This window comes from Rhyacophila brunnea, unplaced genomic scaffold (assembly GCF_057557595.1).
Source record: "Rhyacophila brunnea isolate RB1 unplaced genomic scaffold, BYU_Rbru_1.0 scaffold_22, whole genome shotgun sequence".
Classification (NCBI taxonomy): Eukaryota; Metazoa; Arthropoda; class Insecta; order Trichoptera; family Rhyacophilidae; genus Rhyacophila; species Rhyacophila brunnea.
The window spans coordinates 28,361,538-28,377,875 of NW_028232882.1; the positions used below are offsets into that span (position 1 = coordinate 28,361,538).

Consider the following 16,338-nt stretch of genomic DNA (forward strand, 5'->3'; position numbering starts at 1 on the left):
TACTGTTAGTTTTATTTTACGTCACCCTTTGTCATATTTTTAATGTCCACCGAAGATGCCGAAGAAAACCCTGGAGATGGAGCCCTATAGTTCAGTTCAGCAATAAAGGGATCACTAATTTTCATACAAACTCTCATTTTCGATTTCAATGTTCGATCCCAGTGGACGGGCAAATGGCAACAACACGAAAAAGACACCCTATCATACAAAAGGTCTGTATGATAGGGTATCTGTCCTAACCTAAACACATTTACATATACAAAGACTTTTGATGTTTTATGGTCTTTGTTCCTAATAAAAAATACAAATTTTCAACAATGGCCCACGTCAGAAGACGCCGCCATCTTGGAAAAATGGCACACGAAACTGATTTTTTTCACAATATCTCTTCACCAGTAGGTTCAATGCAATGACATTAATATGGACGAAGCATCTAGAAAATAAAATGACACTCACTTTGTGTCGGGTCTGCCGGATGGCGAAATTCATATTTTAAAATCGGTATCCTACGCTCAAATGAACATTCTGCTTGCAAGCGGTCTGGCGACACCGCTGGGTCTGCCCATACAAAATTTCTGACTGTCAGGTTTCGACTGCACCGTTATTATTGTGTTACAAAATGCCAATGTGCCTAGTTAAAAATTGTAAAAAAATCTACTAAACACTCCAAGAAAGATGGGATATCACTTTGCATGTGTTAGTATTATTTATTATTTATAAAATGCCATTTTAAGATATTGATGAATGTTTATTCAATGCAATTGAATGACAGGAACCATTGGACAGTCAGTCGCCTGTGATTCGCTGCTCTCACTTGCGTCTAATCTCCGAGAAGTCGTAAGTAACCGAGAATCTGTTTCTAACGCAATGAGTCATGACACTAATACGCCATTACAATAAAGGTTATATTACTATAAATTCTCGAAGCTTGTATCGCATAATGGAAACGGATACGTCAATGGTCACGTGACATCTACCTATACATCTGTGAATGACTTTCATGCACAATTTCTCGTGAGCGCCGGGTATGAAGTGAGTCGTCCATTTAATATGTCATTGGTTCAATGACAAAAATAGTTATTATCAATTTTGTAGAAAACATAATTCTCTACAACTTTCGCGTGAAACATTTTTTTATATATTTAATACTAGCTGACCCGGCGAACTTCGTACCGCCTCAAAATCAATAATCTTGTGTTAACTTATTAGCTGAATTAAATTCATTTTTTTATTAAGTTAAAATGAAAACTCAAAATGAATTAAGTTCAATAAATGTGCAAAAATCAAATAAAAATGAAATGGATTACATAGTTTTGGTTGGTTCAGATTTCGAAGCATGATGACTACCGAGCCAACCTTCAGTTGTAAATTGTGCGGTGGCAAGCCAGGAAGATCCAATGAGTTTAAAAATTCAGTTGGCTAGTTGGTTGCTTCGTCTTCGTTTGTTAGTGCAAGAACGTAGTGGTCGCGCGGGGGTGGCGCGCCGGCATCTTGCGAAACTCAAACGTATAACCATGTGTAAAATGTTCGTAGACAGTGTCTTTTTTCGGGCATAATACACACGGTAATACGTTTGAGTTTCGCAAGACGCCGCCGCACCACGCCCGCCAAATTACTACGGCCGAGCACTTACACAGTCGATAGATTTGAAGGAATGCAGTAGACCAACGATTTGATTTTGAATTGTGAAGTTTAAGTGATCCACATCTTTGTTCTTTGCCGCAAGAATTGCTCGTTCACTCAAAATCAATCCGTTCGATTCGTCGACAGGAACACGGCCGTTACCGATAGTCAGAAATTGCTTAGAGAAATCTTCGGCATATGGATCGTTTAGCAGTGGCGAAGGGTGGAGGTAGGCTGTTAAGATTCGCTATAAATAGTGCACACTAAACTTTTTTAGGCATATGTATTTGTTTTTATTGAACTAAGACTACAATTTACAGATGGTGTTAGTTAGTTTTTAAAAATCAACTAAACCCTGCCTAAACGAAACCATAATAGTTTTAGTCTAATTTGGGCAATACGACAAAATTGTGCACACTTTTTCATTCATAGTTATTTGTTTTTGTTGGATTAAAAATACATATTGCACATATTCTTGGTTATTTTTTTTAAATTCATTAAGCCCTGCCTAAACCAAACTATAATATATATAAAATATTATTCTATTTATAAAATATTCAAAGTTATGTATGATTTAATTGCATAATTTTAGATATTTTATAGATATACATGTATTTTTTGACTATTATCTATTATGGCTTGGTTTCTCAGGGTTTAATTGAATTTTAAAAACTAACCAACATTATCTGTAAATTGTAGTCTTATTTCAACGAAAACAAATATCTATGTCTGAAAAAGTTTAATGTGCACTGTTTATGGCGGATCTTAACAGCCTACCTCCACCCTTCGCCACTGTCGTTTAGCAATGTAACTCGCATGTTTGTCGTCAGCTGAAGGTTCTTCACATAGCGCCACAGAGTCAATGATTTGAGGCAAGCGTTTATTTCATCGGCAGCGGTCGATCTTGGAATGACTGGTAGTGTTTGGCGGAAATCGCCAGATAGTAGAATCATTGCGCCTCCAAAACATCTCTCACAATGCGCGTTTGTGCGCCATTCTACATTCATCCCAGGTGATGATTTTACTTGCTACCAAAACTTTGGCCATTGCTGAATGTTTCGCAATATTGCATGTCGGTTTTTCAGTCGTTTGAAGGTTTACCGGCAATTTCAACGCTGAATGAGCTGTTCGGCATCCTTCTAGCAACGTGACCGCTATCCCAGAAGAAGCAACTGCTACAGCAATTTCGGATCTGGCACGAACAGTGGCCAAAATCAATGACATGAGGAATGTCTTCCCAGTTCCACTGGGCGCATCGAGGAAAAATAAGCCACCATTTCCATCAACAATTGCCTTCATTAACGTATCGTCCACTATCTTCTGTTGGGGGTTCAACATTGGTACATTCATTCGAACTAATTAGTTCAATGCATCTCGATCATATTCACGTTCACGTTCCAATTCTAGATTGGAAGCGTAATTCACTCCACGATGTGGCATTGGCATTCCTGACTTGACTAACAAACTGCCGCACATGAGGTAACACATGTCTTTGATCAAAAGGAAAACCTGGTTATGTATCTCCTTATTCACCTCGAGATCGGGATTCCCTGAAATGACACGAATTCGATGTAAAATATCTTCTGACATGTCATCCTTGTAGCTGTTCTACAGTTCAGGTGGATTCGATGGGAAGCATGTCGAAATAATGATAGTAAATAATGTGCGTATCTGACTTGGAGATGCAGAAACAAATGCTTTAGCGATTGTCATGTCCCAATGAGTATCATTTTCAAGCAAATTGAGCTTTTGACATGCAGCACGAAATGTTGGGCACACTACACTTGACAGTTCGAAGTGATTCAAATGATGTCGGCCCACAAACATTTACCAGCAACAACCGCAAGTTGAATCATTCGCCATTCTTCGGATGAACTGTGTAAATACGACCAAGAGCATCAGTAGAATGCATATCCGGATGATCAGGAACCGCATCGCCTTGCTTCCGACATTGACATTTCTTCGATGAAGCGTTCCAAGTGTAATAACGTGGCATCTCAGAGTAGAACAACGTTCGTGCAAACGGATCGCTTTGGCAAATCGAAAAGAAACTGGTCAATGTTGTCTGTTGTACTGTCGAAGAAGTAAAAAAGATTCAGACAGAACAACTTCCTCCAAAATTCGCCGGAGTCTACAACAAAATCTTTTGGGATCTGAGGCTGAACTGAATCAACTGTCGAAGGATAGATAATGCACCCAACGCCTTTCATTTGTTTGTTTGTTTCTTGTTTATTCTTTCTGTCATGTATCAGAGATGGCGTTGTATATGGATTTAAATTTTTTGTGATTTTCTTTTATTTTCGAATGCGCGAGATTCATTGTTCAAAATGTCAAAATGTATGAGAAAATGAATTGTCTTCATAATTTTTTTCCCGTGATTTATCCGATATTTTAATAGTTATTCTGCTATTCCGGGCGAAAACAAATCCAACAAATCAAAGATTATAAAAATCGGTCCAGCCGTTCTTGAGTTATAAATGGTGTAACTAACCCGACTGTTTTATATATATAGATATAGCGCTGTTAAATGGACAATATTATTAAAAATTTACAATGCTTCATTTTGCGCATATTTCATAAGTTATTGTGTATTAATTGTAAGCTTAAATAAAAGACACTGTATAGCAGGGATGGGCATACATGAGGTCAACGAGCGCCACATTCTGGATTTTCATGTATAAAAAAAGACACCGTAGTATTAAATACACAAATTTGATATGCGCATCATTTAGAAAGGAAAACTCATGGAAATAAAAGTATAATGGTGAAAGAAAATACCTATATTTTTATCAAGAGATATTGGGAGCCGCACTTAACCCAACGAAGAGCCGCATTTACCCACGTATGCTACATAATATATAGTATTTATTCCACATATTTTTAAATCACTAAGACCGGTTTCATCTGCTTCAATGTGATATTGTCAATTGATATAAAATATGAATACAGTCAAACTTGGTTATTACGAGGTTGATGGGACCGACTAAATTTGCTCGTTATAAGCATTACTCGTTACATAACATTTTTCGCACCACGTTCTATTTAAGCATAGAACATAAAAAATCTGAAAACCATCATACAAACCCCGAAACAAGCATGGCATTCATAAATTACAAAAGAAGTTGTTATTGTAATGAGTGCTGAGCCGCCGGCGCTGGTAGGTACATACTGACTTCACAAAGCTTGATTTTTTACATGCAATTTCAACCATATGCATGGATACTTTTCAGCAAAAACATCAATTAGGTACTTAGACATTTAACTAGTGTCATAAGCGTAATCCGGTCCCGGTGGCCTAGTTGCCTACTGCCCGGTCGGATTTTATTGCTTAGGGTTGAAAATGTTGTTTTTAAACGATCGACACATTAAGAGCATACTTCAGTGAAACGGCAAATAATTTTCAGCAATAGGTGGGACGTAATTTCGCTTGCGTTGCCAGTCGGAGAGCGATAGTAGACCTGTGAACACGTCAATTTGTTTTGTGATGGCGTCGGAGGAATTAATTCTTAAATCGTGTAAAGATGACGAAAAAACGTTACGTATTTACTCGAAAAACAAAACATGTCAATGAATATATCGTCTCTGTTCTGGCAGAACACACTAACTGGAGAATACTAGTTTTGAGTAATTTGACTTTGAAGTTGTTAAAATGTTTGAAATAATGGTATATCATGTGAGTTTATTAAGTGATCGTAAAAAGGATGACTTTAAAATAAAGACTGTGTATTTATTAAGAAGGTTTCCAGATGGTAATGTTTGAAATAAGGAACATTTTGGTACTAACTCGATATTTCATTTTTTCGAATTAGTGTCTTCTGCCAGAACAGTGACGATATTATTATTATTACTTTAGGGCGGACATGCTCAGCGTGGGTCAAAATTAAGCTTTTTTCTATTTTCAAAGCATGATCCTGGACATACCTTAAACGTTGTAGATAATCTATTTATATAATTTTCAAGCCTTATTATCCGTTGATACCGCCTAAACCATGGCATCCTCAGAGGATCCAAGGCCACGAGGCCTGAATCATCATTGGGCTGATTCATGCAAACATGAACAGATCGACTGCGAGGCAAATTTCTAGCCCGTAAGCAAATAGTAATTATTAATATCATTTTTTTAATATTATTACCTACATTTCATCCAATTTTGACCAATATTGGAAGCAAAGTTCCCAGCCATACAATGTACCTAGCATCTAGAATATCTGATTTGAGATTACTTTGAAAAAATATGTATTTGTACCTAGTTCAAATATTTCAAAATATGTAGCTAACAAGCAAAGAAATGCAGAAGGTAGTAATAATTCCAAGAAATTCACAGCCCCTTTCCAAAGCATGTACCTAGAAAAGGTCTGAAATATGAGACCTGAGGTACCTACTTACAAGCCAGGTACATATGCCAGAGGCTGTTTTTGTCATTTTTCAGAGATAGAATAATTGTGAATTGTTTGTTGGGTATTATTACTACCTACTCTGCCCTACCAGCCCCTATTAGGGTCATTCGGTTTTCGGACTCTCGAGCGTGACGTCGGCTGTGGCGCCGCGCTCGCCGGCGTCACCGCCATTTTAAATTTATTTTTTTTTTTTTAAATATTTTGTACGCTGTACTTTACTGTATTTATATTCCGAACAATAAACGCCCTGTTTTCGCCTGTACTTCCGCGTTGTCAATCAACATAAACATGTCCCCGAAAGAAGAAGCAGACGATACCACCGTGACTTGACATGACATTACATCATCAGGGGGGTCCAGAGCACTCATCCATCACCCCCCCCCCCCCTTTCGGAGGTGACACCGTTATATTTATTTTAAACATTTGATGACTGCATAAAGTATTTTTATTACATAAAATAGTATTCTTTTAAACCTCTCGCTCTAATGTTTTAGAATATAGTCATATTTCAGTACATAAATGTGCAGTGGTGTTAAGATTTTTTACGTTTATTAATTTTTAAACGCATTTATAAAACCATCAGTGTAATTTATATCGACATTATTATAGTGAAATATTTACGATAAAAAATTATATTGATAATCTCTGTGATCCCAAATTTGTCAAGAATTAGGCATTTTATTATTCAAAAAATGGGCAAGATTAACACATTTGAAGATAATTCTAAAGATACTTATTATAAGCTTTGTTTTTGACCATTCAAGTGTGATAAACATCCTGCGAATAATGATTGCTTTATAATAATTATTGACCTAAGAATAAGGTAGTGTTTTTTTGAAATACGCCATTTCTTTTGGCATTCCCCAGTGGTTAAGCTACAACATACGGCCGTAGCCATAAATTGACAAACTATAATTGAAGTAGGGAGTAAAATGATGTTAACGCGCGTGTTTAAAAATTTAAAATCGGTCCAGCCGTTCTCGAGTTATAAATGTGTAACTAACCCGACTTTGTTTTATATATATAGATATTTCACTATAATAATGTCGACATAAATTTTACTAATGGTTTTATAAATGCGTTTAAAAATTAATAAATTTACAAAATCTTAACACCACTACACATTTATGTACTGAAATATGACTATATTCTAAAACATTAGAGCGAGAGGTTTAAAAGAATACTATTTTATGTAATAAAAATACTTTATGCAGTCATCAAATATTTAAAATAAATATAAAGAATAATAAGGCTTCAAAATTATATAAATAGATTATCTACAATGTTTAAGGTATGTCCAGGATCATGCTTTGAAAATAGAACAAAAGCTCTATTTTGACCTACACTGAGCATGTCCCCCCTTAAATAACAATAAACATAACATTAAATGGACACATGTTGATTTTTTATGACAAATTATGTTTTGTTCGTCACGCGTCGTTTGCAAAATCTGCATGTCGCGTAGTCACAATCGTTTTAGACCATGCCTCAGCTGAAGTATAGCCTTAACAGTTTTGTTCGGTGTACCCGAGAAGTAGCTCGTTATGAAAGTGAATAAATATATGGAGAAAATCATAAACTAAAATGTCAACAAATGTTTCCTCATTACATCCGAGATCTCACTATTTCCGTGATCATAATAACCAAGTTCGACAGTACTTTATTATTACAGTAACGTTATTAATACAATTTGTTTAGGATAAATTTAGTAATTGAGTAAACAAAATCCTCAGACCTCTCGCGAAGCCGCTCAATAATGGATGTTTCATCTTTGATTTCACTGTCGACTAGAAGCCTGTCACATTTTTGCACAACTGTCCATTGCAAAATCTACAGACAACAGAGATTTAACTGATACAAAATATACAACCATGCAGCTGTTTTTTTCTAATGAAATAAAACAAAAATTGGATCTTGGCCTTCTCCATCCAGGTGTCCAAAGCCGCCTCCTTCAAATTTTTTGGATGTTCAAGGTTATTAAATCTAACTCAATCCCTATCATTTTTTTTACTTCTTCTTTTTATCTTCTTTCAGGTATTGTTTTTATTTAATAAAACGCATTTTTTTTGTAGTACTTATTCTACTTTTAATCAATAGATTAGGACCGGTTTCGTCCGCCTCAGTGTGACATTTACAACTGAATACATTTTTTTAAAAACAATATTTATCAGACAAAATCCAAAGCGACAGAAATAATATAACAATAGGTACTTAAATAATTATCCGTCCAATAATACCTTCCCAATAACAGGTTAATTTAAAATTAATGCGGTTGGACATTAATATTTCATACTACATCAGAGACATTAAACAAATTATTTTAAACATTAACAAACCACAAAATATGAAACAATCAACACTTACAATAACATTATTAATATCAACAAATAATTATGATTAGTCAAAATTTACAATAAAAATTTATAAAAAATAATAAAATAAACAATATTATCAATTGAAGTGAGATCGAATACAAAACAAATACAACCAAAATATGAGTCAAAATTAAATAATAATAAATAATGTACAATATATACTTAAAGTTATGTTATAACAATCCCAAATATTAAATAGGATATAATAATGGAGAAGACACAAAATATAATTGATCATTTAACAAATTAGAATTGGGCAAAAATTTATACCTATTAATTTCTAGGATTTCCTGTTTATCCAATTTTCTAGATTTCTCATTCAAATGCAGGATTTTAAAATTTTTTCTGATATTAAAAGAGTGATTATTTAAACTTTAATGATTTCCAAAAGCTGAAGATTCATTACCATTTTTGGCACAGGCTAAATGTTCTTTGATCCTAGTGTTAAAAGATCGTCCCGTTTGTCCAACATATTTGGCATCACAAGAGTCACAACCTTTGGTTAAGTTTATCTAATCTATCTTTAGTATTCACCAGTATTGAATTCAAATTTTGTGTGTTGTAAAATGTTACATTGAAAAGATTTTTATCTATTTTTCTAGAAATATTCTCAGACACTCTTCCTAGGTAACATAATTTAACCCAGCGTTTTTTAACACTGGCTTCATCTATCACCAAGCCAGAGGTCACATTTAATAAAGCTAATTTTTTAGATTTGTTGGCCAGAATGCGATCAATCAAACGTGAGTCATAACCATTATTAAAAGCGATTTGTTTAATCGTCTTTAACTCCAAAGCAAAACTATTTTCGGACATAGGAACCATTAATAAACGATGTATAAAAGCATGGAAAACTGATAATTTATGTGGGATATGGTGTCTAGAAGAGTTATTAATAATGTTATCACTGAAGGTATCTTTTCTAAAAATGCTAAATGTATGTTTGTTATTTGTAACATTGATTGTTAAATCCAAGAAGTTAATTGTACTGTTCCCTAGTTCCATTGTGAATTGAATTGACTTATTAATACTATTTGTCTTTAAAAAAATTATCCAATTGTCTTTCCGTGCCTGACCACAAAGCTAAGATATCATCTACATATCTATACCAGTAAATGATATTCCGAAATGAATTTAAATTGCTAATCTTAGATTCGACTATATCCATGAAGAAATCTGCCAAAATAGGAGATAAGAAACTACCCATTGCCAAACCATTAATTTGTCGATATATGCTTCCATTAAATTTAAAGAAATTCTGGTCTAAGCAACAATCAATCACAGATTTTATGTCTTTTGTCAACAATGGATTAAGATTCTTCATGTCTATAAAGTCCAAGATTGCTGATTTTAAATCCATTGGGACACTAGTGAATAAACTCACAACATCAAATGACACGAGTTTTGCATTCACAGGTACCACAATATTTTTGATTTTATCAACTAAATCTAAAGAATTCTTTATTGTAAATTTTGGTATAAAAGCTAATTTATGTTTGAACAAGTTATTACCTAATTTTGCTAATTTGTATGAAGGCGCTGAATTAAAAGTAACGACTGGTGTAAGTGGTAAATTTACTTTATGGATTTTTGGTAAACCATACAATCTAGGGCACTGCGGATTCATTTGTTTGTATGCTCTTTTCAACCTTTCAGTTGGTAGGCATGCATTACAATCATTTATTAATGTTTTTACTGTTTCTGCACTAACCATAGTGGGATCACGTTTCAAGACAACAAATGATGGGCCCGACAAAAGATCTTCCATTTTTTCCACATAAGTACTCTTATTCATAATCACTGTGGCGTTGCCTTTATCTGCATTTGAAATCACTAAATTACAAGATTTTATTTTATTCTTAATCGATTTTACAGCACTAATTTCTGAATGATTATAATTACTAATATTATTTAATTCCTTCTTTAAAACAGTAGAGCACAAGTAACGCGTCGCCATGTCCGACTTTAAAGAGATATCAACATCAATGGCCAAGTTTTCTAAATCTTTATTGGTTACCTGAAGATTAGGACAATATTTAAGACCTTTTTTCAATAAAGTCGTTTCATCTTCATTAAAATTCACAGTTGTTGTGTTCACCAATCGTTCAGAAAATTTTATTTTTTCCTCAATTATATTAACATTCACCCTTAACGTAGTTTTTACATTCACCAATCGATCAATTTTACTCTTTTGAGCTATAAAAGTTTTTTTTTTAATGTGTGATCTAATTTTATAATCAACGGTATCAAATTCGATTGGATGTAATCTGCTAGTCAATAAATTATGAATAAAGAACACATAGACACTCGACGAATCCCTGATGTAGTACCATTTCTTCATTTCCGATTTGATCCAAGCGAGCTGCGCAAGTTTGAGGACTTTCAACGCAATCGGAGATCCAGATTTCGTTTTTATATTCACGTACACGCACAACCTTAAAGCGAAGACATTCACGATTCAACCAGATGTGTTGTGATGATAAACTCTGTTTTAATTTGTATTTCTTATACAATACAGTATCTTTCAGGTGCTAGTCCTATTGTGGATCCTTGGCCTTCTCCATCAAGGTATGTCCAAAGCCGTTTCTCTCCAGTATTGGATATCTTTGAATCCAACTGTATTCCTATCCTGCATCTTGCCAAAGCTTGACCAGATCTTTGTTTGCCTTCCGGTCGTCATTGACAGGTAGAGATGTCAAAAAGGTATCGATACTCATGCCTGTAGAAGAATTAATACTTTCTTTCGATAAGTTACTGATACCAGCTGCCATATTATTTCTAAGAAACGAAACTCACCTAAAAAGGACTTGCGGACAAAACTTTTATACTGATATTTTCTTTTGTTATGTAACAGATACATACTCAATTCCTTTGTGAGTCCAAACACAAAGCATGCTTCGCTCAAATGAGCTAATCACTTCTTCATCGCATGATGAAAATGTGCCTTTATTTCAATTTACCCACAAGTGGAATGCACCATGAGCAGTTATAACTTTGGTTACTCTAAGTACTATGTATGTCTATCGTAGGAAGGTCCACCAATCATGCAACAGGATGAATTGGTTGCGGAACTTTTAATGTGCATGCCCATTTAAAAAAATTATAGCCAACTCTTTGAGATGGGCTTGCGCCCTAGAGAATACCAGATGTCATGGGCATCATTGCAAACATGTAATGCTTCAAATTATTATAAAATGACTAGATTTGCAGATGGCGGATGAAGAAAGAAGGCGGAAGTATTTCTCATCCTAGAATATATCAGTCAGAAGGGATATTTGTACACTAAGGTGTTTTCAAATTATGTATGTTCAATAAAATGTTTAGATATTTAAAAAAAAATTGTATGCATTTTCTCAAATACGTAATGTTACTCATTTTCTTTATGTCACTTTGCCATTGTTATATTTTATCACAAAATCTTTTACCCTGTCCAAATTAACTCACATTTTTGCTCAAACCACTGTCCTCAATTTTGATGTGATATGAACGACCCCATAACTTAATCGATTGTAATGTTTTCTCCGTGACTTATGTTGATCATAATAACCTGTGTGGGAATGGATGTCAGGGGGAAAAACCAATATAAACAAAGAATCGTTAGGTGTAAGATGTTCTTTAATCGTCTACACACACAGAATGTATCGTGATACAAAATAAAAATATTAAATTCCTATACATGGATTCATACTGAGTGTCTAGACCAGTAAAGGTTCAAAAGGATTCCATAAACTTAGTCATTTAATCTTCGTTATCTTCATTGTCGCTACCCGCGTTGATGTTGAAGTACCTCAGCTCGTAGGCGTCCTTCACTGAAGCAACCACTCGGAGCCAATCACGGAGGTTGTTCTTCTTCAGGTACCTCTTCGAAAGGTACTTCAGGTATCTCTTGGAGAAGGGAATGTCTGGAAACAAGAAAGAAAACTTAAGAGATTCAACAGTAATTTCAGTAATTTAAATTGCAACATGGCTAAAACGGACTAGGACACAAAAGTCATTTTATTGAATATTATGTATGCTAGTATTATCGAGTATCTATCTCCGAATACAATTTCTGTACACATATTGTCTAATCATTTTTAAAAAATCATCCCACAAAAACCATGTAAATTATGTCCATGCAACAGAAGAATTTGCAAGGTTGTAAATATGTACTAGGTCATTTTATAAGTCGTATTTTTAAAAAGTGCAACGTGGGCAATGAACTTTCCGTTGTGAATTTTCACTGTTCATGAGAAATTTATGTTGGAAAGATCAAAAATGGCAAACTTTCAAAAGTGAAAATAATGAATCTCTCATATTGAAAATTTCCTGAACTTGAACTTACACCTCTGAACCTTATCTGTTGCAATACTGAATACATCAATGATAAATTATATATACCCAATAAACAAAAAAAAATTATTGCAATTACATATTTTTATTAATAATTGATTTCAAATAGGTATTATAAAAATTATTTTAATAAAAAGATCACATGGCATATGAAAATGCAAACTGCGCTGGATCGACCTTGTGGCGAGGCGGGCTATGTCCGCAACCCCCGATGGCAAGAGAAGACCTGGACGGCCGAAATTGAGATGGCTGGACTGTGCCAGGGGAGATTTAAAAATGCTCGGTCAAAATAATTGGTATGTCGGCGCTGAATCGTCCAGGATGGAGGAAGTTTTTGAAGGGTGCCAAGACCCAACAAGGGTTGTAGTGCCATAAATGATGATCTTTTTAAACAGTTTTTTAAATGCACAAATGAGTCCATGGGCGCGTGTCATATATTGTCTGGATTGAGGTGTCTTTCATTGACCTCCTTTTCCAAGTGTGGAAAGTTTCTCTCGATTCTAGCCCAGTAACTCTGTCTCAGTCAAATTTGTAACCTGTATTTATGTAGTGTTCGGCAATCGCTGACATTGGTATTTAATCGATCTCCCCTCGTATTCACTTACACTTTGTCCGAAAGATTTTTGAATGAATTGAATTGAAAAGAAGAATTTGAAAATCAACTCAAAGAAAACCAATGTTTTGTGCAATAGCACCTGTCTTAAGCCAGATTAACGACAGCGAGTGTCTACAGTTTCAAATACCTGGACGTGCACATCACAGGAGATAGTATTTAGAAATAGAGCTCGCTGTCCGAATGGGAATAGCAGCAGCAATATTTAACTCAATGCGAAATGTCTGGGACTCATGACTACTGGATTAAAATTAAATTCCACTTATACGACGCTTGCATTCTGACAGTACTTCTTTATGATAACAAGCGTGGCACCTTACAAAAGTTCAGAGTCACCATATACTGACAATTTGTGACGGATGTTGAGTCTGCAGTAGTATAACCTTATGAGTAACGAGGAAATAAGAGTGCGAATCGGCGAGCCTATATCACGCCGAGAGTAAAGAAGCGACGTTGGACTGAGCTCAGCCACGTGCTGTTTATGTCTCAAGAGAATTTCAAGCTGGCTTGCTTGTTCTTCAAGCCAACCAATTTATGAAATCTTGGAAGGCCGCTAAATATCATCCCAAGTGTATACGGCAAAAGATGTAAGTCTGGTGAATGACAGGAATTCTTAGAGACACTGTGTGGTCTACAACCAAGGAGCGAAAAAGATCATAGAAGATGACAGCAGTCGAAGCATCTCTTATATAATTTTATTCTTAAGATTGGGAACAAGAGTAAGTACACAGTGACAGCACAAAAAACAACAACGTGTGCTGGTCTCAAGCAATACATAGTCCAGTTTAGATTGCACGCCCCTCACTCAAAACAGGACTTTGGGTCTTTTTACTGGTTTTCCGCCACCGGCCGCTGTCATCTGTCAGTGAGCGCAGTGTTGCCAACCGAACTATAATTATAGTAAATTTTGTTTCGCGTACTATTCGAAAAGTTACATTTTCGTCCGCGTACTATTAAAAAAGTATAGTACGTCAAAAATACCTCAATTTTGAAAATTTATATTAATTGAATTCGCCGGTTTGGTTAGGTTAGTAAAATGTTCGTACTTCAATCATAGCAAATCGTAATAACGTGAAGCGAGGAACGATGTATAATATAAATAATATAAAATCTCGCGATATTAGTATATGGACGTGGTTTTGCGTTGTATACCTACTCTAAAAAACTAACGTGACAGTTATTGACGGCAACCGATGTTAGCATTTTTCGGTCGTAAGAGGTGTTATAATTAAGCAGGGCATCGGAATTTCTCGAATTCTCCGTTATGTTTATGTGACAAACAAAAAACTTTCATTTTCTACACGTCCTATAATTTTTGCCGAAATACTATAATGGCTTGGACTGCGTACTATAACGAGGGCTTAGTGTCAAACAACACTATCTACAAAAGTGCAACTTTACAAGAGAGCCAAAAATCGTTATTTTAGATTCTTGTAACTCAACAAGGGAAATGTTTATTTAAAACCTAATGTTAATATATTATAATTTATTGTGTATTGTACATTTATCTTGCTTATGATGATGTTAAAATTTATAGGGATAGTTTTAAAAAAATATGAAAACAAGGGTAACTTATGTAGTTAGCGTTAAACTTTAATGACGATTTAATAAGAAATTAGAAAATATCGACATAACGTTGTTTGACTATCATGTAGCCGTAAATGTGAAATAACGTTATCTCAAAAAAAAAAAAAAAAGTTTTTTGTAGATAAAGTTGTCTGACTTAAGCACTCGATAATTCGATGACAAAAAGATAGCTAAAATCCAAAATGGCGACTGACAGATTACGATGACGGAGAACCAGTAAAAAGCACCCAGACTTTTAATATCAATTCATTACCATGCTATTGTGTCACTCACGAACAATATTAATCATAAGTTTGCCAAACATATCACCAGCAAACCAGTACGAACTCAACACATCTTTCCCCAGAGATATTGGAAACTTTCACGATCCACAAAACAGAATTGCATTAAAAACACCTTGGAAAGTTTACAAGATAAAAGCACATTACTTTTACACATTACTGACTTAAATAAACCAATACTTAATTGAAAAAACGAGTATTTTCAACAGATAACTTCTTGAAATTAATACTTAGTACGCTGCAATAAATCCATAGACATGTCAAAATCAAGCTCAATTTTCCAATTATTATGCAAACAATAAAATGTCTTCAACATCTATGATGTCTTCAGTCATATCGTACTCTAGGGCGACTCAAATGTTCGCAAAATAAACCGAAAACATGTCTAAAAGCACCAGTCAATAGAAACGTCAAATAATTCAACGAAGATTTTATGTACGTTATTGAGATGACATCGATTCGCTGACATCTGGTATTTGAGGTTATATTGGTATAATTTAAGACGATGGTGTTTCTGTGATTCTATGGTTCTGAAGACTACACTAATTTTATTAGTTGATCAAAATTCTTACCAGAATTAACAATGATCTTTGTCTTGTCCCTTGTGATGACAATGTGGCTACCAAAGTTGTTGGTCTTTCCCTGGACCTTTATGCGTTCCTTCAAGTATTTCTCGAAATTGGCGACATCGAAAATGCTGTCCTCAGCAGGGTGTGTGCAGTCAATTGAGAATTTAAGAGCGATCTTCTTCTTTTGGCCCTTTCCGCGAATTTTGCCTCCTTTGCCTTTGGGGGCTTTCTTCCCCTGGGCGAAGAGCTGTGGCTTCTTTGCTGCAACTTTACTCACCATTGTCTGAAATATAAAAGTACAACAAACGTAAAATAGCTTCCTAAATACTCAGTATTATAACTGTAATAACCACACACGAGACTGTGGTTTTATTTTCTAAATATTCTTACCGACACGTGTTGGCTCACCACGACGTAAAATTCAAAATGGCCGAATCGGTAATCGGAGTTGCAATAAGTCGCTTTTACTTACAGTAAATATATTTTTATTTATAACCTCCATACTAATTAAAAATTTGTCATAGTTATATTTTGTTATGATTTAAAATATTACTATTCATT

At 34.8% G+C, this 16,338-nt stretch overlaps 1 protein-coding gene across 1 annotated transcript; it reads right to left on the minus strand.

Moving 5' to 3' along the window:
• Positions 1-11,992: 11,992 nt before the first annotated feature.
• Positions 11,993-16,206, minus strand: LOC147070304 (large ribosomal subunit protein eL22-like). Its single transcript, XM_085949398.1, has 3 exons — positions 16,168-16,206; positions 15,781-16,060; positions 11,993-12,297 (listed from the first exon to the last, which is right to left on the minus strand). Exons 2-3 carry the CDS (start codon positions 16,055-16,057, stop codon positions 12,134-12,136), a joined length of 441 nt encoding a protein of 146 aa, XP_085805524.1. The 5' UTR covers positions 16,058-16,060; positions 16,168-16,206; the 3' UTR covers positions 11,993-12,133.
• Positions 16,207-16,338: the final 132 nt, after the last annotated feature.

Excerpts from the sequence above, each read along its gene's own strand:
- LOC147070304 (XM_085949398.1), bottom strand. The coding sequence starts at position 16,057 with ATGGTGAGTAAAGTTGCAGCAAAGAAGCCACAGCTCTTCGCCCAGGGG. Across the intron at positions 12,298-15,780 it reads AAAGATCATTGTTAATTCTG|ACATTCCCTTCTCCAAGAGA; the intron begins GTAAGAATTTTG and ends TCTTGTTTCCAG.